This window comes from Syngnathus typhle, linkage group LG7 (genome assembly GCF_033458585.1).
Source record: "Syngnathus typhle isolate RoL2023-S1 ecotype Sweden linkage group LG7, RoL_Styp_1.0, whole genome shotgun sequence".
Classification (NCBI taxonomy): domain Eukaryota; kingdom Metazoa; phylum Chordata; class Actinopteri; order Syngnathiformes; family Syngnathidae; genus Syngnathus; species Syngnathus typhle.
Genome location: NC_083744.1, coordinates 13,680,798 through 13,707,319, shown reverse-complemented (window position 1 = coordinate 13,707,319; position 26,522 = coordinate 13,680,798). Strand labels below are relative to the sequence as shown.

General features: G+C 45.5%; 6 protein-coding genes and 1 long non-coding RNA gene across 13 annotated transcripts; 5 read left to right on the top strand and 2 right to left on the bottom strand.

Annotated features, from left to right (window-relative positions):
* Positions 1-322: 322 nt before the first annotated feature.
* Positions 323-4,579, top strand: dnai4 (dynein axonemal intermediate chain 4). 2 transcript variants are annotated; one of them, XM_061284049.1, is made up of 17 exons: positions 323-443; positions 546-699; positions 937-1,094; positions 1,237-1,334; positions 1,418-1,571; positions 1,699-1,838; positions 1,899-2,042; positions 2,107-2,292; positions 2,352-2,635; positions 2,802-2,882; positions 3,080-3,234; positions 3,342-3,502; positions 3,571-3,692; positions 3,757-3,855; positions 3,922-4,148; positions 4,246-4,399; positions 4,473-4,579. In XM_061284049.1, the coding sequence occupies exons 1-17, from the start codon at positions 415-417 to the stop codon at positions 4,518-4,520; spliced, it is 2,394 nt and encodes a 797-aa protein (XP_061140033.1). In that variant the 5' UTR covers positions 323-414; the 3' UTR covers positions 4,521-4,579. The 2 variants fall into 2 exon arrangements, with proteins under 2 accessions (XP_061140033.1, XP_061140034.1); XM_061284050.1 differs by lacking the exon at positions 323-443 and having other exon boundaries at positions 608-724.
* On the bottom strand, positions 1,641-5,720 carry LOC133157484 (uncharacterized). The gene is made up of 3 exons (XR_009715014.1): positions 5,581-5,720; positions 4,862-4,925; positions 1,641-2,615 (listed from the first exon to the last, which is right to left on the bottom strand). It is a non-coding gene; the product is annotated as an uncharacterized LOC133157484 (long non-coding RNA).
* On the top strand, positions 5,644-7,875 carry snx22 (sorting nexin 22). Its single transcript, XM_061284051.1, has 7 exons — positions 5,644-5,853; positions 6,436-6,519; positions 6,616-6,720; positions 6,847-6,941; positions 7,169-7,201; positions 7,300-7,367; positions 7,471-7,875. Exons 1-7 carry the CDS (start codon positions 5,791-5,793, stop codon positions 7,575-7,577), a joined length of 555 nt encoding a protein of 184 aa, XP_061140035.1. The 5' UTR covers positions 5,644-5,790; the 3' UTR covers positions 7,578-7,875.
* Positions 7,876-9,240: 1,365 nt separating this feature from the next.
* adpgk (ADP-dependent glucokinase) lies at positions 9,241-13,669 on the top strand. Of its 2 annotated transcripts, none has more exons than XM_061283724.1 (8): positions 9,241-9,453; positions 9,944-10,167; positions 10,239-10,464; positions 10,543-10,605; positions 10,756-10,876; positions 10,956-11,152; positions 11,292-11,390; positions 11,534-13,669. In XM_061283724.1, the coding sequence occupies exons 2-8, from the start codon at positions 9,950-9,952 to the stop codon at positions 12,092-12,094; spliced, it is 1,485 nt and encodes a 494-aa protein (XP_061139708.1). In that variant the 5' UTR covers positions 9,241-9,453; positions 9,944-9,949; the 3' UTR covers positions 12,095-13,669. The 2 variants fall into 2 exon arrangements, with proteins under 2 accessions (XP_061139708.1, XP_061139705.1); XM_061283721.1 differs by having other exon boundaries at positions 11,531-13,669.
* A 75-nt stretch (positions 13,670-13,744) lies between these two features.
* Positions 13,745-16,146, top strand: isg20 (interferon stimulated exonuclease gene). Its single transcript, XM_061284151.1, has 4 exons — positions 13,745-13,836; positions 14,421-14,975; positions 15,384-15,584; positions 15,657-16,146. Exons 2-4 carry the CDS (start codon positions 14,454-14,456, stop codon positions 15,846-15,848), a joined length of 915 nt encoding a protein of 304 aa, XP_061140135.1. The 5' UTR covers positions 13,745-13,836; positions 14,421-14,453; the 3' UTR covers positions 15,849-16,146.
* A 198-nt stretch (positions 16,147-16,344) lies between these two features.
* Positions 16,345-20,176, top strand: rlbp1b (retinaldehyde binding protein 1b). 5 transcript variants are annotated; one of them, XM_061284220.1, is made up of 9 exons: positions 16,345-17,239; positions 17,383-17,480; positions 18,068-18,111; positions 18,356-18,484; positions 18,556-18,760; positions 18,866-19,044; positions 19,108-19,266; positions 19,371-19,481; positions 19,549-20,176. In XM_061284220.1, exons 3-9 carry the CDS (start codon positions 18,100-18,102, stop codon positions 19,675-19,677), a joined length of 924 nt encoding a protein of 307 aa, XP_061140204.1. In that variant the 5' UTR covers positions 16,345-17,239; positions 17,383-17,480; positions 18,068-18,099; the 3' UTR covers positions 19,678-20,176. The 5 variants fall into 5 exon arrangements, with proteins under 5 accessions (XP_061140204.1, XP_061140201.1, XP_061140203.1 ...); XM_061284217.1 differs by having other exon boundaries at positions 16,345-16,890; positions 17,062-18,111; XM_061284219.1 differs by lacking the exon at positions 17,383-17,480.
* Positions 20,177-21,014: 838 nt separating this feature from the next.
* Positions 21,015-25,633, bottom strand: LOC133157260 (monoacylglycerol lipase ABHD2-like). The gene is made up of 10 exons (XM_061283657.1): positions 25,380-25,633; positions 24,190-24,424; positions 23,435-23,610; positions 23,202-23,369; positions 22,869-23,052; positions 22,699-22,791; positions 22,519-22,620; positions 22,371-22,440; positions 22,223-22,307; positions 21,015-21,596 (listed from the first exon to the last, which is right to left on the bottom strand). The coding sequence occupies exons 2-10, from the start codon at positions 24,414-24,416 to the stop codon at positions 21,358-21,360; spliced, it is 1,344 nt and encodes a 447-aa protein (XP_061139641.1). The 5' UTR covers positions 24,417-24,424; positions 25,380-25,633; the 3' UTR covers positions 21,015-21,357.
* Between the last annotated feature and the right edge of the window lie 889 nt (positions 25,634-26,522).

Below are 26,522 nucleotides of genomic sequence, written 5' to 3'. Positions count from 1 at the left end.
GTGTCTGCGTGTTTGTGGCTGATGATCCAACTACAAACAAAAATACAAGGATAAAAGAACCGTTGTTTTTGACAAAGATAAATAAATAAAAGTAAAATATTGGACACAGTCCCTTGAAAGATAAAAAAAATAATCACTTGTCCTTAATTGTATATCTACCTATATTATATTCGGAGTAAATAAAAATTCTATTAAAAAAGAATATCATTATTTATCTATTTTTACTTTAATTTCATTATTCTTTCTTTTGACACCGAGCAAGATGTGTACAAAATTGGATTTCTTAGCAAATAGATGTATAGCACGCATGCGCAGTGTTGCCCGTATCGTTGTCCTGGCAACAAAAGCGCAACAATCGGCGTCTATTTGTGGGACAAATCCAGGTTGAAGGTGTTGTAAAACCAAAAACAAAAGATGAGGCGACATAGTTCAACACTAACTGCGTATGTATTATATCCATTTGTTGAACTCTGAAACAAATTTGTGGCTAATCCTAACGTCAACTTTCTGTTTCTGTTTTTGTTGTTGCCCTTTTTGTCTTCTAGCTCCTCCCGGCCAATGAGATCAACTTCGGGGATGCAGCGAATCCTTCACAGTTCCAGATACACAGGGAGCCTTGCGGGTCACCAAAGCCGGAGAGGCTCCAGGATGGTGTCGGAAAGCAAAATGGGTCGCTTCGCTCATAGGAAAGCAATCCGGGTAACTTCACTGGACTCTCCATTAGGTACACCGTCAGAATCAGGATCCACATTTCAAAAAGAGAATATTTCTCAATTTCCACAACGATATTAATAAAACAATTTGTAATACACACTATCACATTTTAGTTGAGAAAATTAAAATCACATGACGATTTATAATGCCAACATCTTAAAGTAAAGCACACTTCTCCTCAGCTATAGCAGCTCATTTTGTGCCTCATCTTTTTCTTTGCAGGTTCTGGATGAGGAAGGAAATGATGTCACACCTCGGCCCCTGTACGAGGCCGAGCCCAAGGACCCGCACGCCAAACCACAGAGATCCTTCTTTGACGATTACTACTCCAGATTCGATACTTCCAAATCCTCCTCGTGCTTCTATGTGCCCTCTTCCGGGTAACAAGTGTCTGCTAATTGGAGTATCATTTTATCCTTTTGATTGCATGAAAAATACAATATATAAAACCATCTAGCAAAATGTTAATTCAAAGAAAATTCAAATTTATTTATCTATCAATATTTTCTCCATGCTTTCCAGGACATGCAGGTGGAGCAGCAGTCTTCCCAGCTTGTCACCCAGGGTGGGCTCTCAGAGTGCCATGGGCTATATCAAATTGGACACCAGCCAGCCTCTCGGTTGCTATTCACTCATAATTTGACACCAGGGTCGTAGAATGGCAAACGCAATTATATTCCGATATTCTTTGCTCTTTTCCCAGATTCCGTGAGGCAAACTGGGAGTCAGCAGACATCGGAGGAGATTGCTGTGGAGGAGCTGTTGCACGTTTACCTGAGCGAGACAGAGACCATCACTCTCCTGGATCTGCCCACCATCTGCATGTCCAATCAGGCTGAAGACGCTGAGGCCGTTAAGTCAGTGAAGATCTTTTATTATATTTTATTTTATTTTAGGTTGTTGTCTTTGAAAGATTTCCCCCCAAAAATATTTTATGAATTATCAGTCTACGAGCATAGGGAAACCTCGCCGTATCGTCTTTAGGCGGAGCAACGTCCTCTACATTGAGCTGTGCAACAACCGATTGGGCAACGACAAGTACGTGGAGCGAGCCATGCAGACGTTCGTCGGAGCTTCTAAAAACAAAAAACTCCAGAGCGACAAAATTGTCATGCACGATCAGGGTAAGCTTGACACTCGCTCTGTTAAGTGGTCAGTTTACTCAAATTTGCTTTTTTTGACAGGCACCATGGCCACCATTTGGGACATTTTCGACTCCTTCCAAACCGAAGATTCAAAAGCGGAGAGAAGTGCGCAAAGTTCGCCGGACTTTAATGAAGATCCCAAGGAAATAGGAAGCGTCAGCAGCATCAGCACAATCGACACAAGTAAAAAAAAAATGAATGTACGCTAACTAGGGAAAGTTGTTGATTTTGTCTCGCATGTCCCCAGCCAGTACCGGAAGCTCCTTGTTTGCTTTCAACAAGCAAGCGGGCGACATGATGGATGAGTCAGAGCTTCAGCTGATCTTCCAGTCGGAGACGTTCCAGAGTAACCTGCTCATTATAGAACGCTGCGTGGTTGCCAACATCTTTCAAGCAAGGCTGGCCTCTTACAGGAACCTCCCCGAGATCCAAGGTAACGTCTGACGAATGGAGATGGTTGTCTCAGTGCCATGACGAGCCAACTCTTCTAAGAACCCTCCTTCGAGACCAAGCCGGAGTCTGAGGAGCTCAACAATGAAGAAGAGAAGGAAGAGGATGAAGAGGAAGAATTGGATGAGATGACGGAGGAGGTGCAGGAGGTAAAAGTGGAGGAGCAGGTGAAAGAGGAGGAGCAAAATGAGGAAGAAGAGGAGGTGCAGGCAGAAGAGGAAGAGGAGGAAGTGGTAGCTCCATCTCTGGAACTTCTCTGGACCTTCAGTTGCGAACTCACCAAAGGATGGAACATCACCTCTATGGCTTGGAACAAGCAGAACATGGTAAGAAAGACATCCGGAACGCTTTACGGCGTTGCGTAAAATGCAAATGGTTCATCGTTTGTAGCCTGCGGATTTTTTAAGTTCAAATCTGAGGCCTGGGGGCCAGATACGGCCCACCCTATCATTTTATGTGGCCCGCAAAGACAAATTCTTCTCTCCCTGGAAGGATCTGCTGGCAGTGGGCTATGGTGACTTCAAGCCCTGGAGTAAAGGCCTGATCTGCTGCTGGTCCATCAAGAACCTGACCGTATGTAATTTGCATGACAGTGGCATCTTTCCAGAACACTTGAGTCCAGTTCCTACTTGAGTGTGTTTCCAGAATCTCATTTCAACTTTTTGTTCCCCACCTCAGCCATGTTTCTACCTCAGTCTTGTTTTTGTACCCACGTGTTGTTTCTCATCCTGTTTCTATCTTGACGTCGACCTTTGCAACGCTTTTTGCAGTGGCCGGAGCGCGTCTACCACTGTCACAGCGGCATCACGGCGTTGGATTTCTCCTCCACCACACCCGACAAGTTGGCGGTGGGCATGCACGACGGCACCGTCGCCATCTTCAGCGTGCGCAATCGAGAAAGGCGCACATTCCTCGCCAGCAGCATGTGAGGCTTTTCGCCCAGATCCGCCAGTTTTGCCTTTTCGACTAAAAATCAAATCAAATCAGATCATTTAACTTAATAACTTTCCATATTTCTTCTCTCTTGTCAAGCGGTTGCAAAAAGAGACATTTTCATCCCGTGTGGAACATCACCTGGGCCAGGCAGGAGATGGGCCTTTCCGACGAGGACACCATCGAATCCGTCGTGTCTGTCTCGGAGGACGGACGTATCCTCAAGTGGCTGCTGTGCAGCCACGGCCTGGAGGGCATCGGTAGGAGATCATGCTGATCGCTGGATTCCACCCAAACTCGGATAATTCTTTTTTCCATCCATCGTCAGGCATGCTGGAGCTGAGGAGAATCCAAGACGGCATCAAGAAAGCCGAAGGTAACAAAACCAAGAGGGAGGGTCTTTTGGTTTCCACTGCCACGGCCGGTCTTTGCTTGGATTTTCAGCCTACGGTAAATCAAACTTTTAATCCATCTTCACCGTCATGTTGTGTGACTTCATCGGTCCCGCCTTCAGGATCCCACCATCTACTTGGCCGGCACTTCAGAGGGCGTCGTCCAAAAGTGCTCCGTGTCCAACCACCATCATTACCTGGCCCTTTATCGGAAGCACCTCGTGAGTCAGGCTCACCTTGCCGCCGATGTTTAGGTGGCGTCTCATTTCCTTCCGCTGCCTCGTCAGTGCCCTGTCAATCAAGTGCAGTGGTCCCCGTTCAGCCCCGACGTGTTCCTGAGCGGCTCGGCCGACTGGACCATCCAGCTCTGGAAGGAGGACCACCTGACGCCGGCCATGAGCTTCACCACCATCCAGAGTCCCGTGCTGTCCGTTAGGTGGTCCCCGCTCTGGCCCCCCGTCTTTGCCTCCATCAAAAGTGAACAGCTGGAGATCTGGGACCTGAACGCTTCCATGTGAGTCTCCATCAGATACTGGCGATGTCCGTTTGAGTCGACTTGAGCTTGTTTCATGGTGCTGGTGGAGTCTAACAAAACGTTACATCTCTCTCAGGTTGGACCCAGTCATCGTGGAGCCCGCCGCACAGGGCGTCCAATTGACCTCCGTGCTCTTCGCCAAGGCCTCAGATTGCATCCTGGTCGCAGATTCGAGGGGAAATGTAAACTTCTACAAGATTAAAGACCTCAGCGTCGGGCCGGGCAAGACGGTAACGCCCATGATGTTTTTGTGGATTGTCTTTATCTCTCGCTAACTATACTTTCATTTTCTTCTTCTTCCAGGTGCCAAGTTTGGAGAGACTCGTTCACTTTCCTTCTACTACTAGTTAGTTGCTTTCACAAACAACCTAAGTGTTATCGAGATGTCCATAAATTGCGTCATATATTTCTGTTTGAGTCACGTTTCTATTGGAGTCAGTTACCCGTTTCTATTCAGGTCATACTTCACGTTTCTACTTTAGCCATGTTTTGTGATGCTAGTCGGGTCATATTTCCACCCGAGTCCAGGAATGCGTTGGCTAACGTGGTTATTCATGGATGACAGCGCTTCCATTCACTCGGACCGAGCGGCTGTTATGTCGGCTCATCGCAAACTGGCAGCAAGTGCATGCTTGCCCTCGCATTCCTCCATTTCATAAGCAGACATATGTCAAAAACCAAAATAGACACACCTGCTCATGTCAGCCCCCAGCCACACATTTACTTGTCCTTCTTGACCACATCACAATAGCTTTTCTGAAAAACACAACAAAGTGCAAAGAGAAGATCAACAGCCACATAATACTTGATTTTATTTCATACTTCTTAATATTCTGACTTCTCTCACAACCGTTGCACTTCCATGACATTCTATTCAATTATATACCATTTTTTGTATTTATTACCCCTCCTCATTTGTCCTTCAAATTAGGAGAGTTGTGTTTGAACTACTCAGTTGACCAGCAAATGTTTGTCACTGAGGTCAACCTCTATTTTGTTCATAATAAATGGGTTTGAATTTGAAAAATTATAGGAGATGATTTACACAAGCTTGTGTGTGAACAGTTGTAAGTTTCTGGGTTTGCATCCCCTTTCAGGACCAAACGTGGGAAGTGAAACTTGGAGTACTACATTGCTTCTACAGTACATAGTCGCACACTTCACTAGATTAGCTATAATGTGTGTATAATAATGTAGAAATGTGAACAACAATTTTTCCCCTCATTGCCCAATTTAATACATAAGAAAATAACAAGTTTCATCCTGACTACTTTTAAAAAGTAGTTAGTTAGTTAGTTAGTTAGTTAGTTAGTTAGTTAGTTAGTTAGTTAGTTAGTTAGTTAGTTAGTTAGTTAGTTAGTTAGTTAGTTTCCTGTTCGGTGTGTAAATGATAAAGTAAAGTGGGCTGCACCTTTAATGTCCCGGATGTACCATCCTGTCCAATTAGCGTGGAGGTGGAGCTCCGAGCGGCCAGACGATCTGCTGTTCACGCCCGATTTGAGCGCTCACAACCCGGACACATCCATCGAGACAGCAGATACTCCATAAAAGCTCGCCGGATACATTTGGACCGATCAAAAAGTTTAACTCAGTCGCTTCAAATAGGACAACTGTTAGGCCAATGATTCAAGTGACCATTCCATCCATGGAGAGGGACGTGGACGAGGTGGGAAAGTCCAAAAAGGTGAGCACTATCAATCCCTTTTCTTATTGTTGTGTCTGATGTCCGTTTTATCTTTATTTGTGAGTTTTGTCGGATATTTTGCTTGTGGTTTTATACTGAAGTAAAGACTAAAACGAAAGGTGAGTGAGCACCTGGTGGCTGGGCTGGGCGAGCAGGTAGTTCATGTCGTGATGCGTTCAAAGAACCTCGGGAAAAACGACAATGCAACACCGTAAACACTGGCACGCGCGAGTAGCGTAAATCCGCGCATAATTGACGCTCATTATAAATATATTGCGTGGGGGATTTTTAACCCCCCCCAAATATTGAAATCGGCAATAAACCTCCAAAAGTTGTTTTTTGTCAAATCAGTACCCTCAAAGTAGGTCAAATTAGTCAAGATACCTTTGGTATCACAAGGTACCACTGTACAATTTAAAAAGTGTACAAAAAGTGTACAATGCCTCCTAGTGGACACATGTTCAAATATAAACAAGCAGCTGAATCATCTGCTCTTCATTCACCGTTATATAATTATTAGAGATGCTCCATTGTTACTCACAGTGTTTAATTATTTGAACGCTTCGTTTCTCTCCGTGCAAGCTCTTTCGAGTTGAAGTGCTCTTCAATGAGAGGAAACATTTTGTGCTGAGGAGGAGCAGCGAATTCCAGACTCTGCACAGAAAAGTGAGTTCACGTGACCGCCCCAGCGCCGTCACACACTCCTCATTAGACCTCTGACGATCTGTCCTCCAAGGAGCCCAGTCATATCTGTGATTTCAGCTCAGGAAGATCATCCAGACTCCCGATTTCCCCAGTAAAAGGAATCCTCACCTGAGGACCAAACCTCTGGAGCAGAGAAGGCAGGAGTTGGAGGATTACATCCAGGTAACGCAGAAAAATGCAACACGAGCGCTATGGCTTGTTTTTCTCTCTTCACTCAAGCGGCAGTATAACGAAAATGACTTGTTTTGAGCTGGTGTCACAATACGTTTTGTGTTGTGTCCCATCCAGGAGATCATCTATCAATGTGAGGATGTGCCACAGGAGCTGCTGGACTTCCTCCATGTCAAACATTATCACACAGGCAACAAGATCAGCAGCATGGAGTGAGAACACTTTTGATGCTAGTGCAGCATAGGTGGCTACTCGTTCCATTTTCAGCGCTTTTTGGCTGAAATAAACAGCCCACTAGCAGCTTGTCTTCCATAAATACTTAATAATTGACCTCATAGAATAAAATTAGAGCGGCATTCCAATTTTGTTTGAATGATGCTTGACGGAACATGGCTGATTATTCTGCTTATTGATGATGAATGAATTTCTTTGATTTCAGATCACTTGATGACCTGGACAATCAGGATTACAGGTAAATCTGATCGGAATTATGTCTGTTTGTGTTCCCGTATGTATCGTATCATCATTTCTGATGAAGACGAGTCAGCGTTGCATTTTTTTTCCTTTTAGTTTTCAGTTGCCACATCAGCGAGTGATGGGATTTTTCCAGGATCCGTATGTGTCCAAATGCACATCAGGTACAGCCCATTTTCATGTCAGTAGATTGCAGGTTACATGACTTGGCGTGGCATCCATGCATCAGTCCCAAGCGCCACTTGTCGCTCTCGCTTTGTGTGGTAGGTCTGCCTGACGTTGTCCTTGAGGGAGTCCTTCAAGGTTTCTATCGGCGAGACGTCCGAGTCAGCTTCACAGCACCCAGCAAGTCTGGCGCAAAAGTCCTCAAATGAGTAGAATGAAAAGAAAATCCATGGGAATGCAATGAAAGTGAGTTTGGTGGTTTTACCTCAGATGTGAACTTTTTAGAGTGTTCTTTTAAAACCATCTGCCAGGGGCCAAATGCATTTTATGAATGATGACTTGTTTGCTTCAGTGTGTAATAAATGGTGTAAATAAAACTCTAATATGCTTTTAGGTTCTCATATTTGTATTCACTGATTTCTGTTTTTGATGTAAAAGTGCTCACTTTTTCTTGAATGTCTTTTGTCAGATAATTGTGTTAATAAACAGGTTGTGTTTTGACCACTATTGAATTTATAACTGTCCCAATGTTCAAGTAGTTATGAAAGGCAAAAACTAATAAACGTAACATTTACTTGTATTTTGCGTCTTGAATAAATTATATAGCTATAGTTTAGTAATAAGATCCCCAAAACCAAATACGGAGTAAATGATTTATATATTTGCGTCTGCGCATGCGTCAAGCGGAGAGGCGGAAGTCGGGCTTGCTGTCGCTGCTACTGGCTGCTAGGGATGGGCGATACCAATGATTTTGGAATCGATCCGATACCAAGTATTTCCTACCCGAAATACCCAATATTCGATCCGATATCGATACCGGAAGTGTAATTTCCCGCCAAAAAAACAATTTAAATGCAGTGGCATTCTTGCTCTTGGAGAGTCATCTATTGAATTTTGTAGAAAAAAGTATTACGTCATGTACATGAATTATTAACCTTTTTAGACATTAGTGCATTAGTGGAAGATGCATATTAATAGTATAACTTTAATAAAAAGGAGCTATTCTTTACTTTTCTCTCTCTCTCTCTGTTGTTGGGAAAAAGGTTTGTCTTTTAGTATAATCTAAAAAGAGACATGGTACCAAAACTATCAATTTGTAAAGCCACTGGATACCTACATTTAATATTGTAATACTTTAGTGTCGTTTATAGGAAGTGGAGTTACAAATAAAACGTATGGCGTTCGACCACAAATTGAAAAGGGGAAAACTTTATTTATAAATGACTGACTAAAGCGTAGTAATTATTGCTTCAAATAGCACATCAACCACAAATGCTTACGATTTTTGGATAGCACCTGATACCTGGATATGTCTTGCCTTTCTGAAACGCTGCTTCTAAGGTACTTTGGTACCTTAGCCTCGGTGTGGCTGCAGGGTTTTCCGTCGCTGCCTTAGTGTCTGCGGCACGTTTCAACTGCAGCTCTTCATGAACCGTGGGGTGAATTTTGCTTAAATGTTTTGTCAAGTTTGAGGTGTTGCCACATTATTTAATTGATTTCTGACATATTTCACATTTTGCCTCGTTGTTATTAAGTAAAATATAATATCCCCAAACCAGACTTCTCTTGCGTTCGGACTGGGCCGCCGCCGTGGCCATGCTTGTTTGTGTTTGTTTGGATTGGAACGGGGGGCGGAGGAGGAGGGCTTGGCTTGTGAGAAAAGGGGGCGGGAGCAGAGCAGAGCAGGACACGCCGGTGCAGCAGGCGGAAGGAAAAGTAGTGCTAGCATGAGTGCAAGTCGTCAAATTGGAGCAGAAAAAAATGAGGAAAAATATAATTAAATAATTGTAAGTATCGATATTTTAGCTAGGGAGATCGATACTCAGAAATAAGCAGCCTGGATCGATATATCGATATTTTGGTATCGATCCGCCCATCCCTACTAGCTGCGTGCTGACGCTGGCGGACGGTGGTATCCCGGTGCTGCTGAGTCCCCGTCCTCACCGCCTCTCGTCCGTTCAATGACGCCGACCTTCGCCTTCCCCTTCACGGGCAGCATCGAGCGATTTTACAGCCCTTAATGCGGTTCTCTGGGAAACAACACGTTCCTCGGTGACACGTTTGAAGGCTGCACTTGGACCACTGGTAGGTTCTACCACCGCTCTTGTCGTCAGCCATTAAGTGTTTTAGCTCCCGCGTTTTTTGAGTGATTAAAACTTGTCGTGAAGGAATCTAAATGGAAAATTTGGTTCTTAATGGGATTACGCGCTCCTCTGAGCGGCTTTAACGCGTTTTACAGTTGTCACGCTTGGTTGCGGCGAACTTAACTCAAAAAGACAAGACATGCTAGCTAGCGTTAGCGGAACCAACACAATAATGTCAGAATGACTCGGTTCGAGTTGCAAAGTTTGTAGTATAAGAACGCAAAAGCAATGAAATTTGTAATTCAACCAACACATTTTCTGGCTAAACTCTTCACGCGTGACGTCAGTGGTGTCCTGAGATACGAGTTTGCAGTCCGAGAAGTTTTTGCTCTGACTTGCGACCTTTAATAGATACAAGCACTTGTGTTGAGGAAGTGAACTCAACTCACAACCACAAGAATTGAAATGTTTCACTGTGTTTGCATCTGCAGCGCATCATGTGGAGGAAGGCGTCAGTGGCGGCCCTGCTGGCCCTGGTGGTGGGCTGCCTCTACCACGGTTGCCCCGAGCTGCCCGAGCAGCTCCTCCAGTACATCAGCCCGGATGGCCTGCAATCATCCCCGCAGAGCGAGCCCCGCCTGGAGCGGGTCATTTCCGACGCCTGGGACTCGTTGATCACCTTGCCCGCGCGGCAGTGGAGCAGAGTGGCCGTCGGGTAGGTTTGACCCGCGCTTGCTGGACTCCAGGGGGTGTATAATTTTGGACGGACCTGATGTAACGTTTCAGGGTGAATGCCTGCGTGGACGTGGTGGTGTCGGGGGTGGGCCTGCTGCAGGCACTGGCCCTGGAACCCGGCAGCGGCCTGGATCATGAGGTGCTGCACTCCAAAGAGGACCTGAGGGAAGCCTTTGTCCATTACATGGAACGCGGGGCGGCCGCCGAGCGCTTCTTCAGCGACAAGGAGGTCTTCCGGCGGATCGCCCGGGCGGCCGCTGAGTATCCTGGTGCTAAGGTGACCCCCAGCTGCCTGTCAGAGGTCTTCTATTTGTACCGTCACTCACGCCTGAAATTTGAACTCTTTGTCCTATAGTTATACGTCGGAGGGAACGCAGCCCTCATCGGTCAGAAGCTCGCCACCTATCCCGAGCTCATGGTAAGCACGAACAAACAATTGGCGGGGGGTTCACTGCAAAGCCTTCTTATTCGTGGGCTGCAAGGACCAAGACTAAGCTGCAAAAAGCAGAAAGAATAGTAGAATGCAAACTCAATCTACATCTGGGTGGAAATTCACTTATCACTGCAGGTTTTGTTATGTGGGCCAGTGGGACCTAAACTGCATGAGATGCTGGATGAGCAGATCGTCGTCCCGCCGGGCTCCCTGCAAGAGACGGATGAATACCACCTCATCCTGGAGTATAAAGCAGGTAATATCAACTCATCGGACAAATTCCTCCTAAAATCTTTGTCCGTTCCTTAATGTTCCCACGGAATTTCTGTGACCAGGCGAGCAGTGGGGTTCTACCCGGGCGCCTCAAGCTAACCGCTTCATCTTCTCGCACGACGTGTCCAACGGGGAGATGAGTTCGCTGGAGACGTTCGTGGCCAGCCTGGAAGAGTTCCAACCCGACTTGGTGGTCCTGTCCGGGCTGCACATGATGGAGGGCCAGGGCCGGCAGCTGTGGGAAGAGCGACTTAAAGAGGTCTTGCGGCACCTTCGGCCTCTCAATATTCTCCATCGTATCAGAAAAAACACATAAGCGAGTGGGCGGGTTTTGTCAGTCAATTTGCGATGTCCAGAAGGCTAAATGAATAAAAAGATTGACTTTCCCCTCTCTGCAGGCGGTGGCAGCCATATCGGATATTCGTAAGGACATCCCCATCCACTTGGAGCTGGCGAGCATGACGGACAAAGACTACATGAACAGCATCATGCAGGAGGTACATGTTGGAAATGACAAAGAAAATAATGGATGGCCGTTCCATCGTAACAGTTTACGGAAATGAATTGACATTTCCAATAACGAGCCGATGTCGACTGACTGTGTTCCGTGCCGTCTGTCTTTTTGTCTTCCTGTTAGCAGTTCATGCCCATCGTGAGCTCCGTCGGGCTGAACGAGCAGGAGCTGCTGTTCCTCTCTCAGGCGGGCGGCGGACCCCACGCCCACTTGGCCGGGTGGGAGGGCGTCCCCGCTGTGGGCCAGGTGAGCGACATCCTCCTGTGGATCCTGGAACGCCACGGCCGCAGCGACCCCTCGTCGGAGGCCGAGCTGACCCGCGTCCACTTCCACACGCTGGCCTACCACGTGCTGGCCACGGTAGACGGCTACTGGGCCAACCAGGAAGCGGCGGTGGCGGCGGGGGCGCGTGTGGCGAGCAGCCAGGCGTGCGGCACCCGCGTCGTCGACGTCGCCAAGACGGAGCTGAAAGCGCCGCTCCGCTTTCACAGTTCAGACTCGGAGCCACGGGTGGCGCTCACCTTGGACCCGACGGCTCCGGTGACGGCGTGGCGCCGGGGAAACGTCACTTTCCACATGACGCCGGTGCTGGTGTGCAAGCGGCCGCTTCGGACGGTCGGGCTCGGCGACGCCATCTCGGCAGAGGGACTCGTTTACTCCGAGTTCAAGAGCCAGCGGACCTTCTGAAGACCTCGTGAGTGCGCGGGCGCTGTTGCGTCTTCCTCCCGACACTTACAATCCTGCCTGTGGACACGTGGCCTGCCGCCACCGTCGACCATGGTCGGATTCCTCACATCGGGGAGGGGGCGCCACCTCATCATCTTTACGTTGAAGGGCCTCGTAGAATTGGGCCCCAAGATCTTCAAGTACGACGTGTGCCTTGAGATAAGTCACGCATATTCACATTTCAGGTCCAAATGCAAAACGTCACCAAGGCTGTGTCCACACACACACACATACATGTAAAATGTGACCTGACCAGAAATGACAGGAAAAGGGAACAATTATAACAGAAAGTGCGTAAAGCGTAACATTCGTAAACTAAAAAATATAATAATTATGATTTGATGAGAGAAGTTACTAAATGCTTCCCCACCCCACCCTTTCCCAAGACAGTTGGCTTCTACCTTGAGGATGCAAAGCACAAAGTAACAATACTATGACCGTCCGTCATACTGGTCTTGCTCTAGAAACAAAAAAAACATCCCTAATTTTTTTTTCCTTCAGAGGAAGTCATGTAATGTTCTATAACATTCACATGTTTTAAGTAACAACACAAAATAAAGAAAAGTTAACAACTATGGAATTACACTAAAAGTAACACTACTTCTATGCAGCACTGTCACCTAATGATGTTTGAAGACTGGATATTATGTGAAGCAGTAAGGTCCATTTGTGATTCCGGTTCTTGTTACACTTTTCATCTTTGTCATCACTGGCATTGTGTGAAAACACACACACAAAAAAAGCCAAAGAAAATCTCACCAAGGACATCTTCATGTTGCTTTTTTGCAGATACAATGCTTTGACACTTGTTTGAATTTGGATGCCTGTTTTGGTTCAAGTCCAAACCGTTTAACTTTGGAAATTCCACTGTAGTTTTTGGTTCACTGAAAACAAACAGCAAAATGTTTGACTTCATTTTTGTGCTCCAGTTACCTCAGCTGGACAGCGAAGGCACTGAAGTTATGACTTCTTAATGCAAAGCCGACACGGCAATTTCAGTTTATCACACGGGACTCTTTGCACTAGTAGAAAGGCAGGTGGGCCACAAAGGTGAATGTAACTCCGCCCCCTCCCTAGCAAGTACAATCTAATCAGTTATTTGTCGCTCGTGTTCTTAACATGTTATTAAACTGTATGTAGTGTAAGTAATGTTTTATGTGCTAGCCTAACTGTGATGGAAAGAATATATGCGTGAACGAGACGATTTCATAATGATATGAAGAAACAATATTCCGATGTACGTACAGCTTTTTTTTTTCTTGAATCAGGGTGGGGAACCTTTTGTCCTATCAGGCCATTTTAATTTTCTGAGGGCTATACTTAAAAAAAATATAAGATGCAAAGATCAAATAAATGTTTTTTGTTATATACAAGCATTTGTTTATGTGTTTTGAGATGGCAGCATGATTTTCAACCTTTAGATTCCAGGTTTGTTATTTACTGAACACAAAGGGGTTTTTCTATACAACGAATTGGGTGATTAGAGTCTTGGATACGTCAAACATTAATAATAAAGTTGATTTGACTACAATTGTATTATATGTAGCCGACGTTTTCACTCCAGACCGACAGATGGCGCGCGAAACATCAATTATGATCACTTCCTGTTTAGCAACAACGAGGAAGACGATTAACCAATCAGGTGCGACCTTGCACACGCTTGCCGAGGCTGCATCGCTTCTGTCCACGTGCCACAGCAAAAGGTACTTTTAACCAAATTAAGCTTGTTTTTCTTATCATAATTATTGCAGCGTCATCTTTTGTCATCGGCCAACCACAAGTAAAGAGATGCCTGCGATGTTACAATCGTTTGTTTTCGAGAAAATGGGTACTATTATGTGTCTGGAGTGGCTCGTGCTCTCCGGTTAGCTTAAAAGTAAAACCCAGCGTTTCCCCCCTCATTCTCCCTTTTGAAATATAATCGCGATTGTGTAGCGCTAATTTAATTCATATATGTATGCAAGTTGAACGACACGGTTTAAAATGACGCTTAAAATATAAAGCAAAACTGTAGCTTGAGTGACACAGGCATAGGTTGGATAGACTACGTGACGTCACGTGTATGACCTAACTGGAGACAACGAATCAAAGTGTTGGATGGGTACTTGCTAGTTTTAGTTTAGATTATGCTGTGTTGCACCATATTTAAATTCTCTCTTCGAGGCAGGATTTGATTTAGTAACTTGTGTAATTAAAATAAACCATACTTTTATTTAACTTGAATCAGTCCAAAGTAGGCTTTGTTTGCATGGCATGACTTTTTAATGTGTTATTTCTCATCGCACAGCAATGACAGTGAGGATACTTTGATCCGTGGATAATGGTGGGGACGCGGAAAAGGAAAAAACCCTCGTACCGAGGGCTTCTGAGCAACTACCGATTGGTGTGCAAACAGGCCATGGTGTTTCGGGCCCTCAAGTGTGCAAGCAAGCAACGCAGGCGGCAGGCAAAGAGGAAAAGGACTGACAGCCACAGTGATGAACTAGTCAAAGACTCCAAAAGCAGTAGAGGCAATCCAGACAAAGATCCGACCCAGAGGGACACCTGGGAGGTGGACAGCGGGTTCTCAGAGGGAAGCCCACCAATCAGCGGCAGGAGCTCGCCGTGCTTGAGCACCATCTCCGCCTCTCTGGTGGCGCTGGACTGCGAGATGGTGGGCACTGGGGCAGGCGGGCGATGTAGCGAGCTGGCCCGCTGCAGCATCTTGGATTACCACGGCAACGTTCTCTATGACGAATACGTCCGGCCGTGTCATCCCGTCACCGACTACAGGACGCGCTGGAGCGGCATCCGGCCGCATCACATGCTTAACGCCGCGCCCTACGCTCAGGCCAGACAGGAGGTGAGATGGGCCGACGGACAGTGACGCAAACAAGAGCGATCACAAAATAACTGCTGGATGTTGAAGCAAGTTGAGGACCTTCATTTGGCATACTTCCGATTCAATTTCTGAATTTGCATATTTGCTGAAATCCCTCATTCCATTGTTTTTGTACTCAAGACAAAGCCTGAGCAGTATTGCTTTGGCGCCACCTGGTGGCCCCCAGGTGTCAAGGAATGGGCAAATAAAAAAAAAATCGTGGGTGAGGCAAATAACAGTGAACATACAATAGATAATGTCGAATTTTCACCTCAATGTGTCCTCACTTTTGTTAGCCGTTATTCAGACTAAGAATAATTTTCAGTTAAATTTAGACTCATTTTCAAAGATGTCAATGAATGCTAATGTTTATTCCCTCATCTCCTGTAGATCTCAGACATTCTCCAAGGCAAGGTGGTGGTGGGACACTCGCTCTTCAACGACTTCCGCGTTTTGGGTATCTGTTATCCGCGTCACATGGTCCGTGACACGGGGGCCACGCACCTCCTGAGACGCTTAGCCGGCTTCCCCCGCCGCCGGCGCGTCTCCCTGAAGATCCTGGCCGGCAAGCTCCTCAACAGACACATCCAGGTAGGTTAAGCACTTGGGGACAGTGCTTCTATTTGAACCTCAAATAAACAAGCACTTGTTCCAATCTGACAGCTGGGGAGTAAGGGCCACTGCTCGGTGGAGGACGCCCTGGCAGCCCTGGACCTCTACAAGCTGGTGGCCTGCCAGTGGGAGTGGGAGCTGCAGAAGCTGCTGACAGAACACCACTCGCTAGCGCAGTACATGCAGGACCAGTACTGGCCCGTTGAAGACGACGACGACAACTCTGAGGCAATCGCTTCCTAATTTATTCTTGAGAGTGCCGAGTTCCTCTTAAGCGTTCTCTACTCCGGGATGGCAAAAACGCTGATTGCACAAAAAATCATGTCTTTTGATCGAGGCGAAGCCAGTGAGGAAACACCGTCAAATGATGATTTTTGCCCTCGTTCTGACAGCCGGAATTAAGAACATTACAAATGTCATGAAAAGCTTTTTGAAGTGTTACCGTCATCACAAACAGGAAGTCGGCGTTATCTTCCTTGACACGTGCTGCTGTTGCTGCTCTTTGACGTCTCAATTAAAACTTGATAGTGATATTTAAAAATAGATGTCTCCTACAATTTTTGGGGGGATAATGTACCCTAAGTGACTACATGATTAGGTCCTTGTTAAATTGTGGGAATCTTTATAGTTTCATGAATTTAAATAAATATATTAAATTATATATATTATATATATATATATATATATATATATATATATATATATATATATATATATATATATATATATATATACAATTGAAATCTATGAACCAGAAACTTACAAAATTGGGTGCGTAGACTTTTGCTATCCAGCTCTGAGAATGCGGTGCGATTGTTAGGTATACCTCATAATATGTGACCTCTGAGCATATATGAAGCCCGTGTGTGGAGGCTCTGACGCGGGATGATGAAGCCAAAGCACAGTGGCCGCATTGTTGGGCCAATCCGCATAACTTTGTTCCTCAAATCGCTATTTTTTTTCTTGAGCAGATTTAGCAGATTACGGCTCGCCATCCCTCGGGGTGGGGGGGGTGAAACATGTGCGGTACCGTGAGCAATGGGGGGAGGGAGAGGATGCAGTCAGACTCAATCCAAAGCAAAAATAGCTATAAAAAAATATTTTTTTTTTTATCCACCTGAAAATTCCTTTCTAAGTGGTTCAATAGAACACAAGTATAACATTACTAACATTATTGAATGTTTTCTTTCACAAATAGGACTTTCTTGATGACAGAGTATCTATGGCTGGTATCGGCATCCTCTGCGAGTACCGATACCTTCGAATGGGTTTCTCGTCCCAATCGGTAAGACAAGTCTTCACTTTCATGAAAACTCAAAGCCACTTTGAGTCTTGCCTTATGAAACGTTCAGCAGCCCAGAACACGTTGTAGAAGCTCAGAGTCACAAAGGGCACTTTACACAAGTCTTGGAGGAATGCAATCAAATCCCAAACATCCCTCCCTCGACCACTCCAGGACTGTATCCCCAACATTACATCACGCTCCACCACTGTGCAGGCTGAATGGGGGGGAAAAAAAACGTGTCGTGCTGTAATCTGCAGTGACGCCACTAATCCCCACGCTACAAAAGTCACAGCTCGTTGCCCCCGTCCTTCACACGGACGGCTGACGCTTCACTTTCGCCTCGAAACAGGTAGGCCTCCTCCTCATCTTGTGGGATTTGGATTTTTATACTAAATTTGATTTACATTTCCTCACTTGTTGAATATTCTATTTGTTTGCTCAGCAAAATGACTTGCCACAAATAATGTATCGCTGTTCATCTATCTATGGCAGCGACGTGAGGTGACAGGCAGAGCAATTACATGCTCGTCCCCTAGATGGCAGAAGAGAGCACCCTTTTTGAATGTGATGCTTTTCTTTTGAATTCAGAAGTGAGCATTTTGATTTGATGTTTTGAATTAAATGTAATACAAAAAATAAGCAAAAATAAATAGATAAAAGCTACATTTTATTCTATTTCGATTGTATTCTATTTTATTTTTCATTAAATACTTCCATGAACTGAGTCCATAAATGTCTTCTTTAAAATATTGTAGAAAAAAACAAATGCAATTTTTTTCTCGCCCATTTTAATCTTAAGGGTAGTTTATGAATGTATTTTCTTTTTTTTGCTCTTGTGTTATTATTTCTATTGCTATTGTTCCCCGGCCCGATTGTGCAGAATCCAAATCGTGCTGCTTATATAAGAGTTGACCTTAAATCTGCCAGATAAATAATGCAAGAGCTAAATTTAGCATCATACATCAAAATCATCATCAGGCCAGGGCAGCAGTGGCATTAAGCTAGATTCATTCCATTCAATTGTTTATGTTAAACACAAATTTACTACATTAAGATGTAATTCATTTCAATCTAAAATGATAAACCCGCCTCGATGACACATTGTATAAACTTCTTGTTAAATACTTCAAACATGAGGCACTTTACTTAATTGGTTTTGTCATGCGTGTTTTTTCAGACTGACGATCCAAAGTGTGACGCTCAGCGGACATGGCTGTTGTTGTGAGTATGCGCAAACCTGGCCAAAAAAAAAAAAAAAACTAAGCTCATTGTTAGGTTGCAGCCATTAATCGGCATCACGCCGCATTTGTGGGCCCTCGTGAGGCAGATTACTGCAGCGCTGATTAACGCTTGCCTTCATGCGGATTAGGTTTATTTAAAAAAAAAAAAAACAAGCAGAGTGAGAGAATTTCTTTCATGAACTTCAAAAATACTGATAACACGAAGCTCCCCTTTCCATCTTCAGAGTGGAACTTACCGCATGGTGTCCGAGGAGGAGCAGGCTCTCCGGGCCAAGCTGGAGCGCCTCACCGTCAAGGACCACGGGCCGGTTTTTGGACCTTGCCCCAGTGTGCCGGACCACACCCGGCAGAAGGTAGGTATCGTGCTCCTGTTGAGGCTAATTTAAAAGGAATGTCACATTGTCACACAACAACAACCACGCAGGCCAAAGACGAGTTGCAAGAGACGGACGACAAGCGCGTGTCTGCGGTCAAGGAGTTGCGGGGGATGATCAAGGAGAAGGCCGACGCGGGAGACGAGCTAGCCAAGGGCGTGCAGGACACTTTCGGGGAGAAGCCCGACAGCCTGCTGGTTCGCTTCATCCGGGCCAGGAAATACGACGTTCCCAGATCCTTTGAGCTCATGAAGGGTATGTCCGCATCTGCGCTGCTCCTCAAGGGTCACCATCCTGCATCTTTTAGATCTTTTTTTTATCACTTGACCAGATTACATTAACTGGGACTTCCTCTTCAAGGTTACGTGCGCTTCAGGAAGGAGTACCCTGAGCTGTTTGAGAACCTGACGCCCGAAGCGGTACGCAGCACCATCGAAGCGGGCTACCCGGGCATCCTCCAGAGCCGAGACAAGTACGGCCGCGTGGTTCTGCTTTTCAACATCGAGAACTGGGACTACGAGGAGATCACCTTCGACGAGGTACGTTCTGACCCTGCCGAGCGTTCTTCTGACCATGGAGACACTTTTTTTTTTCCCGCGCAGATCCTGCGGGCCTACTGCGTGATCCTGGAGAAGCTTCTGGAGAACGAGGAGACCCAGATCAACGGCTTCTGCATCATCGAGAACTTTAAAGGCTTCACCATGCAGCAGGCGTCGGGCATCAAGCCCACCGAGCTCAAGAAGATGGTGGACATGTTGCAGGTGGAATACCTTCACACTATACCTATTTACAGGAGCTATTTCTTCACATTCAAAAATCCAAAAGAACTGGACACTTTTGACAATGTCCACACTTGTCCTTCCAGGACTCGTTCCCAGCTCGTTTCAAAGCCGTGCACTTCATCCACCAGCCGTGGTACTTCACCACCACCTACAACGTGGTCAAGCCCCTCATGAAGAGCAAGCTACTGGAGAGGGTAACGTCCGAAACACCGCCCACGCCCGGTGCAGTGCCAACTGTCCGCTTGCCTTCTCCTCTCTCAGGTGTTTGTGCACGGAGATGAGCTGGAAAACTACTACAAGGAGTTTGACGCCGACATCCTCCCCGCCGAGTTTGACGGGAAAGCGGCCAAATACGACGGCAAAGCCACGGCGGCCAAGTTGTTTGACTAAAAGCCAGAGCCTCGTTTACATGCCAATGAATGCTGAGATGCTAATTGTGTTGTTTTTGGGGGGGGGGTCCAGATAAAGCCCACAAATCACCCACAAAATGCTTGTTTCAAACCAAAATGGCCGACTTTTCAATTTGGGCCATGAGTCCTTATTTGTGCATCCAATCAACTCAATTTTGTGTCGATTGGGACAAAAAGGTGTCAGGTCAGGTTTTTCCTCCCCAAATGCTGCAGAGGGCGCTATTGAATCAACGTACCATTCATGATTTATATCTTGGAAGTCTGTGTTATACTACTCAACCGCAGATTGGGAAGGTCCTTGTAACTTGTTGGGCTTTGTTGGGACCCCGGTGAGGCTCCAAACAAATAATTTTAAAAACAGTCTGTCCCCCATCTGTCCTTTTTGTGCCTAATGTTCTCCATTGAAATGTTACCCATTGTGCTACCTGTTGTACCAACACTGTCAATTGATTGTACAATAAAGTGTATATACACGTGAATTTGGAGGCTTTTTTTTTTTTTTTTTTTAAATATTTGGATTAAGAACAATGGACTCGTCATCCAGCTGTCAATGTCAGGGCCTATACAGTATGGACAGACGATCAGCTGGGGGAAAACGGTTTAACATCACGTAGAACTAAAAAATTGTGCCAATTGTCACTAAAATATATGTCCACGTCATGTCCACTTCAACTAAAATGATCGTTCCAATAGTTTGGATTTTTAGGCGTTGAGTGTTTTCCCACTCCATCGATGTAAATGATCAGAAATACAGCTATAAGTATTTTTTCTGAAATAGCCTAAGCAACGTTCAACTTTTTTTAATGTTATGCTGTTGTTTTTTCTAAATAGAATGTGCGAGGCAGCCGAAGACGGACAACATACAAATGAAAGCATTGTAGATGTTATTGTGGTGCAGCAGTGCCCCCTTGTGGCGTTTCAGCGTTTTGTCATGTTCGTTACGCGCGCGTTTTTCTTCTATTTCTGCAATTCCGAAATTCCGGATTACGTCTCTTTAGGCTTGTACTCGTGTCGCCAGACTCAAGGTAAATTGTCTACAAGTCTAAACACATTCGTTTGAGTTTTATTAGGATGAAACGTTGTGGTTTACAGATTTATTTATTGTCCGTAGCTCTGCGATGTTACCAAGCTAGCTGTGTAGCTAGCATGCTAGCTGATGGTTGGAGTTTTTGAATGAGGTAAGTGTCATTATTATGGGTGATATATTTAAGACATGTTTCAGAAAAAGGTCATTACTTTTCTTTATGAGTAAACCTAAGTAATTATGCATGAATAATATGTAAAGGAAGTGAGTCAATGAAGAAAAAAGTGCTCCCATTAAGTCAAATAGTTTCTTTAATAAATTCATTAACAATTGAAAAATGCAAAATAGTTGCGCCGAGAGTCTAAAGTGCATAGTCAAAATTTTGTCCTGCAATGAATACCGTTATCCTCAATCCAGTTTTAGGGGTATTCAAAAGCAGTGCAAAACAACTTAACGGGGTTGTTGTAATTTTTGAGAAAACGCCGTTAAATCTGTCAACATCAAGGTCACACGCTTCAATGTAAGGACATAGTTAAAATACTCTCACGTCCTCCCATACAATTAGACATAGCAACAGTTCACCTGAGGTCTTACAGTCCAAAGAAAGACTGACAAATATTTCAGACCTCGGTCCAACTATAATCCTTCGGACTGAAATAATGCCCAATTTCTCTCCGTGTGCTCCTGGCTCAAATTGGGCTGGCTTGCGGCGCTTTGGGGGAGCCGACCTCTCTCCCAATGGCAGATAGCGTCGGCAAACTCCACAATGACCTTGTCCATCCACGTGAGGGGTTGAGGGAACAGCCCGGCCCCTTCAAAGAAGCCCAGGTGGCCGCCGTGTTGCGTGAGAGCGAAGATAACGTTAGGCATCTTCTCTGTCAGGATTAAAAAAAAATAATTATGTAACTGCTCATTTATCGTTACAATAAATAATAAATTTTTAAATAATAATAACTAAATAATTTGGATCAAGCCTAGAATGTGTCACCTTCCTGTTATATTTAAAATATACAGAAAAACTAAGATTCAACTTTGAATTTTTTCATTTTCTGTTGAAACTATATTTTGCTAAATTACTTTTGAAGGTAATATTTCTCATGCAGCGGGTTCCTCCTGTTCTGTTCCAGAAAGTGTTGTTAAGCAGAAAAAGTAAAAATAAAAAAGAGAAAGTCCGCTGCATATCTAATTGGGTCAGCCGCATGCGAGCAGACTGACGTCACTCAAGTCTGTGTACGTTGGGTTTTAGGTTTCACGACACGCGAGACGACATAGCGACTCCTCCAAATGACAAAACCGCATGAGGCCAGTTTGGGTAGAACAAGTAACACAAATGCTTTATGATCTTCCCCATTTTTTTTTCCCGCATACCGCTGTTGTTAATATCCCCCCAATGACAGCTCACATGGCAAAAAAAAAAAAAAGAAATCAACATGATAGTGTGACAGAAAGAATCTGGCACGCTTATGTAGCGTTGTTGTTGTATTCCGAATTCAACACTAACCTGAGAGTGTGCGCGGGATGGCGAGCAGGGAGCGATGCACCAGCGGGTCGTCGGACGAGTTCATTAGGAGAAGCGGCACCGTGACCTGCGCGAGAGTTTGCCGGTGTGAGTAAAAGTTCTCGGGAATTGCGCTGCCGCCGCCGCTCACCTTGTGGATGTAGCGCACGCAGCTCTCCTGCTTGTAGTACTCATCCAAGGAGTTGTACCCGTGGAACTTCCTGCACGGATTACAACAACACATCTTGAGTCACAAATTGCAAATAACGTAAAATTCTTAAATTGCTTGCGTTTTGCACCTCATGATGCTGTCGTCAATCTGTGCGAGAGACGTGGCGGCGCACAGTCGGGTCAGGTCGGCGTCGCTGATGTTGCTGGAGGTCACGCCCAGCAAGCTTTCCCTGCGCCACACGCAAAACGATGTTTACGGGTCGCGACCGTAAAGCGGAGGACTTAGCGCTAGCTCGTCCGTCCCCCACCTGTGCGACAAGATCAGCTTCTTCAGCCTTTCGGCCAGAACGAAGTTGTACAGCCGTCGGCATTGGTCCCACTGCAGGAACGTTTCCTGTGCTCTGATGAAACACACACAAAAAATGTATTCATAATTTATTTGCGACCTAAATAATGTCAAATATGAACCAATAAGTACCTGAGGGCGCTGTAAGCCTGACAAACGCTGACGCAGCACAGCACTCGCTCCTGATTGGCCGGGTTCTCGCCCAGGAACTTGCACACGATGTTGCCGCCCAGACTGAAGCCCACCACCACCAGCAGCGTGCCGGGCAGCGCTTGCTTCACGTAGCTCACCATGGCCGCAAACTCCCACGTGCAACCTGGCCGTGCAAAGCGCAGTTTGTATCGCTAACCGTTTGATGCTAGTTCTGTTAGCCTGTCTATGATGATTTGAACTGCGTCTTAGCATTAAGCTAGAGGACTTTGCTAAGATCATTTCTCCGCAGTTGGAGATTCGGGCTGTCCTTACCGTAGGTGAACATTCGCGGCGCCGTCAGCTCCATGTCGGGCAAGGCCCCCAAGTGGTTAAGGACGGCGCAGCGGTAGCCCCGCCGCTGGGAGTGATCCACAAAGGTGCGAATGTAGTTCTGCTCGCTGTGGTTGCCGAAGCCGGGGCAGATGACCATGGTGATGTCGTCTGAGAAGTTTTAGGATTATTGTTTGTCATTTCAAAAGACTCCTTGTTACTTTCACCAATCTGACCTCCCGTGCAGTGTCGGACCAGCGCCTCAAAGAGGTCGAAACTGGCCGTGGCCCCGTCGTGCATGGGGAGGAGCTTGCGGACCCCGCGGGGCGTAGGGGTGCTCACACGGCCCACCTTGCCGTAGAGAGCCGTCTGGATGTGGCCGCTCTTCCCCCACAGCAGGGGCGGAATGTATCTGCGAAGGAGCGCCCGCCGGCGTCGGATTACAGAACACATCTGAAAGGGCCGACCTGATGCTGACTCAGCACTTTGGGGCCCTCACGTTCACAAATAGATATGGAGCCAAGAACAAACTGTGACTTTATGCGGTACGATGTTGCTCAATCGTTCCAGTTGGATTTCCGTCAGCGAGATGACGGAAAAGTAATAGAAGGAGTCCGGGCTAGGTTTTGTGGTAGGGGGGGGCGCGTGCGCGGCTAAGGAATTTGTGCTGCCCAACCAGTTTAGCAGCGTTTGTTTACTGTTTTGGATAAGGCAAAAACCCATAAAGTGATTTGCGCTAAACTTTGTGGCCGGGTTGATGTGTGAAAACATTCTGGTGCCATTTCAGATCAAATTTGAGATAAAAAAAATTGCCTTCCTTTTAGCAATGTACGGAGGTGTCATAGCGAGATGATTCAAAAACAACTTTGAATCGCACGCACCACCATAATTGTATCAATATTTTTTTTTCCAACATGATAGAGAAAAAAAAAATAGTCACTGTCCGAGGGAACGAACCTGCATAAAAAAACTGAAAAAGTTTTCCACTCACTCTTTGGTCAACAGGGGGCAGCACTTGAGGAGGTAGCGGGTGAGCGTCGTGTCCTGGTGGCTGACTTCCGGCGGCGACGGCGGACTCTTGAGGTTGAGGCAGCGCATGAGGACGTAGAGGACAGTGGCCACTGCCGCCATCTTCACGCCGTCAAACATGGCCGGCAGCTCCGAGCCCAGGGCCGGGATGCCCCCGCCGTCTCCTCCGCTGTCCGCCAGTGTGACCATCGTGGTTGCTGGGGACGACATGCCAGAGGTGGGAAATTTTGGGTTCTTTGCCATTTTCTCCCAGTCCGTGTCAGCGCCATTAAAACAGAACCAAAGCACTTTTAAGTTGTAGTAACAGTGTTGACCCCTACATGGCAGACATTGCGTTACAAACCAAGACTCCACCAGAGAAGAAGGGAGCCAGGACCCAAAATGGAGGAAGCCGATTCACAAAATTTCAACCTATTTGCCGAGAAAAAAACTATTTTGCTCTTGTTCCGACCTTGACGAGCACCTCAATATTGTTCCCGTTGTAATAAAACAAAACAAATGGAATAGCCCATAAATATTCCGTTGCTCAAACAAATAACTTCTCTTGTCTAGCACTGGAGCCGAGGGATTTTCTCCCCCCCCCTCTATTAAATCAGCCGCCCACATGATTTTTGAGTTGATCCTGTTAAAGTCTCCAGACTGTGCACAATGAGAGCCTCGTGGCAGAAATGTCACAAAGAGTAAACTCAAATAAGGTTGTTTTGGGTTGGGGTGATGAAAAATAAAGCCAAATATTACATATTTACAAGTCATTCAAGTTTTTAGGGGTAGGGATATATACAAACTTTTTTAGCAGTTTGATCGGTTGAAGTATTTATATTTATAATCGTTCAAATTCGAGATCACACTACGCGGTGTCAAATTCAGAAGACGGAAATTTGAAGTCAAGACAGTTTGACTCACTAGCATCATTTCTTTTTTGCGAGAAAACAACTTGAAAGTCAACCAAACTAACTGGAGGCTTCCCTTTATGTCCCATTGCCTTTCGGGAACTGATTGTTGTGGTCCGTTGAACAACCCATGATCACTGACATCATAAATAGGAACTGAAGCCAGAAAAGACGAGCTTTGTTCTTTCTGGACTTTGGCTGAAATTACGATGTTTGATTACACGCATAAAACAAAAACGAAAGTACAGTGCATCCATCGTACCTGTTGCTGGCGCTCCAGCAGACTTGTTGCTTGCTCAGCGGCCACTTCGGTCTCGACTTCTTCGTATTCTTTATCCCGTCACTCGGACCAACGTCACACACACGTAACACAACACTTGCCTTGAGCGAAGAAAGAGCATTTCAAAGGACGTTGACGACCCCGGAGTGGCTTTCATGAGCCCGGATTCAGTTCGGTCCGGTTCCTCCCTCACTTGCCGCTTGTGTTTACAGCCCAGCCCGAGCGAGTGAGCAACTCCGGATGCGTTCAAGCCCACGCAATCCGAGCTCGGGGTTTACCCCGCCCATGAACCCAGCGAGACGGCCAAATATCTCGACGCGTTCACCCCACCCAGGATGAATCACGCTTATTCTTTTTCATTCATACGATCATTCTATTATCGACGCAAAAAAAAGTTTGACTCGCTTTCACAACTTTCCAGACTTTTCGGTTGCGCTTGAATGCAACACAGAAAGTCATAAATATCTTATTCATGATCTGTTTTATTTGTTACAAAGACTAAACAAGTATTCCGGAAACAAATTTATCATGTATGGACTGAAAGAAAGACGTGATGGTCTTTGCGTCGTGTCTCAGAATTGTTGTAAGTCATGCCACCGCTTGGGGGAGCCAGACTCCTGCTTTACACCTGTATTATGATTGCGTCAATATTTTCCAATACCTTTAGATTTAAATATTGTATCGCTATTTTTGAAATTGTGATTCCACCTTAGCTAATTCTGTTCTGTACTATATTTAATAAAATTGTATTCTTATTTGATAAACACTCCCCTAACTCTTGATTAGGTACACACTCAAAATGACATCTCATTGAAATATTACCTGTCATTTTTAACTCATACAATAATTTAAGAGGATTGTTCACTATTACTCGTCACTATTTTTTTAAATATGATTTTGTATGAACAGTGATATAATTCTTCTTTTTATTTATTTTTTGCCACTTCCAGTGTATCTTCTTCTCGACTGCCTTGCTGTTCTAATTCCAGACAACCTGTGAGGAGAAATGCAAGAAATCAGAATGTGAAACAGAAGCATCGTCTTTTTTTTCTTGTGCGATTGGACCGGCCGGGATGGATGCTTCAAAGTGCGGTCTTGGGCATGTTACTAGGCTACAAAATCATG

Bases quoted from the DNA above. Each gene is read 5' to 3' on its own strand.
- dnai4 (XM_061284049.1), top strand. From the start codon at position 415: ATGAGGCGACATAGTTCAACACTAACTGC. The intron at 700-936 runs GTAACTTCACTG...TTTTCTTTGCAG, and splicing joins CTCATAGGAAAGCAATCCGG to GTTCTGGATGAGGAAGGAAA. The intron at 3,693-3,756 runs GTAAATCAAACT...TCCCGCCTTCAG, and splicing joins GCTTGGATTTTCAGCCTACG to GATCCCACCATCTACTTGGC.
- LOC133157260 (XM_061283657.1), bottom strand. From the start codon at position 24,416: ATGGTCACACTGGCGGACAGCGGAGGAGACGGCGGGGGCATCCCGGCC. The intron at 22,792-22,868 runs GTACTTATTGGT...GTGTTTCATCAG, and splicing joins CAGGCTTACAGCGCCCTCAG to AGCACAGGAAACGTTCCTGC. The intron at 21,597-22,222 runs GTTAGTGTTGAA...TAATCCTGACAG, and splicing joins CATCCCGCGCACACTCTCAG to AGAAGATGCCTAACGTTATC.
- rlbp1b (XM_061284217.1), top strand. The intron at 19,045-19,107 runs GTACGTTCTGAC...TTTCCCGCGCAG, and splicing joins AGGAGATCACCTTCGACGAG to ATCCTGCGGGCCTACTGCGT. The intron at 19,482-19,548 runs GTAACGTCCGAA...CTCCTCTCTCAG, and splicing joins AGAGCAAGCTACTGGAGAGG to GTGTTTGTGCACGGAGATGA.
- snx22 (XM_061284051.1), top strand. From the start codon at position 5,791: ATGATTCAAGTGACCATTCCATCCATGGAGAGGGACGTGGACGAGGTG. The intron at 6,520-6,615 runs GTGAGTTCACGT...CTGTGATTTCAG, and splicing joins TCCAGACTCTGCACAGAAAA to CTCAGGAAGATCATCCAGAC. The intron at 6,721-6,846 runs GTAACGCAGAAA...TGTCCCATCCAG, and splicing joins AGTTGGAGGATTACATCCAG to GAGATCATCTATCAATGTGA.
- isg20 (XM_061284151.1), top strand. From the start codon at position 14,454: ATGGTGGGGACGCGGAAAAGGAAAAAACCCTCGTACCGAGGGCTTCTG. The intron at 14,976-15,383 runs GTGAGATGGGCC...CATCTCCTGTAG, and splicing joins ACGCTCAGGCCAGACAGGAG to ATCTCAGACATTCTCCAAGG. The intron at 15,585-15,656 runs GTAGGTTAAGCA...CCAATCTGACAG, and splicing joins TCCTCAACAGACACATCCAG to CTGGGGAGTAAGGGCCACTG.
- adpgk (XM_061283721.1), top strand. From the start codon at position 9,950: ATGTGGAGGAAGGCGTCAGTGGCGGCCCTGCTGGCCCTGGTGGTGGGC. The intron at 11,153-11,291 runs GTCTTGCGGCAC...CCCTCTCTGCAG, and splicing joins GGGAAGAGCGACTTAAAGAG to GCGGTGGCAGCCATATCGGA. The intron at 11,391-11,530 runs GTACATGTTGGA...TCTTCCTGTTAG, and splicing joins TGAACAGCATCATGCAGGAG to CAGTTCATGCCCATCGTGAG.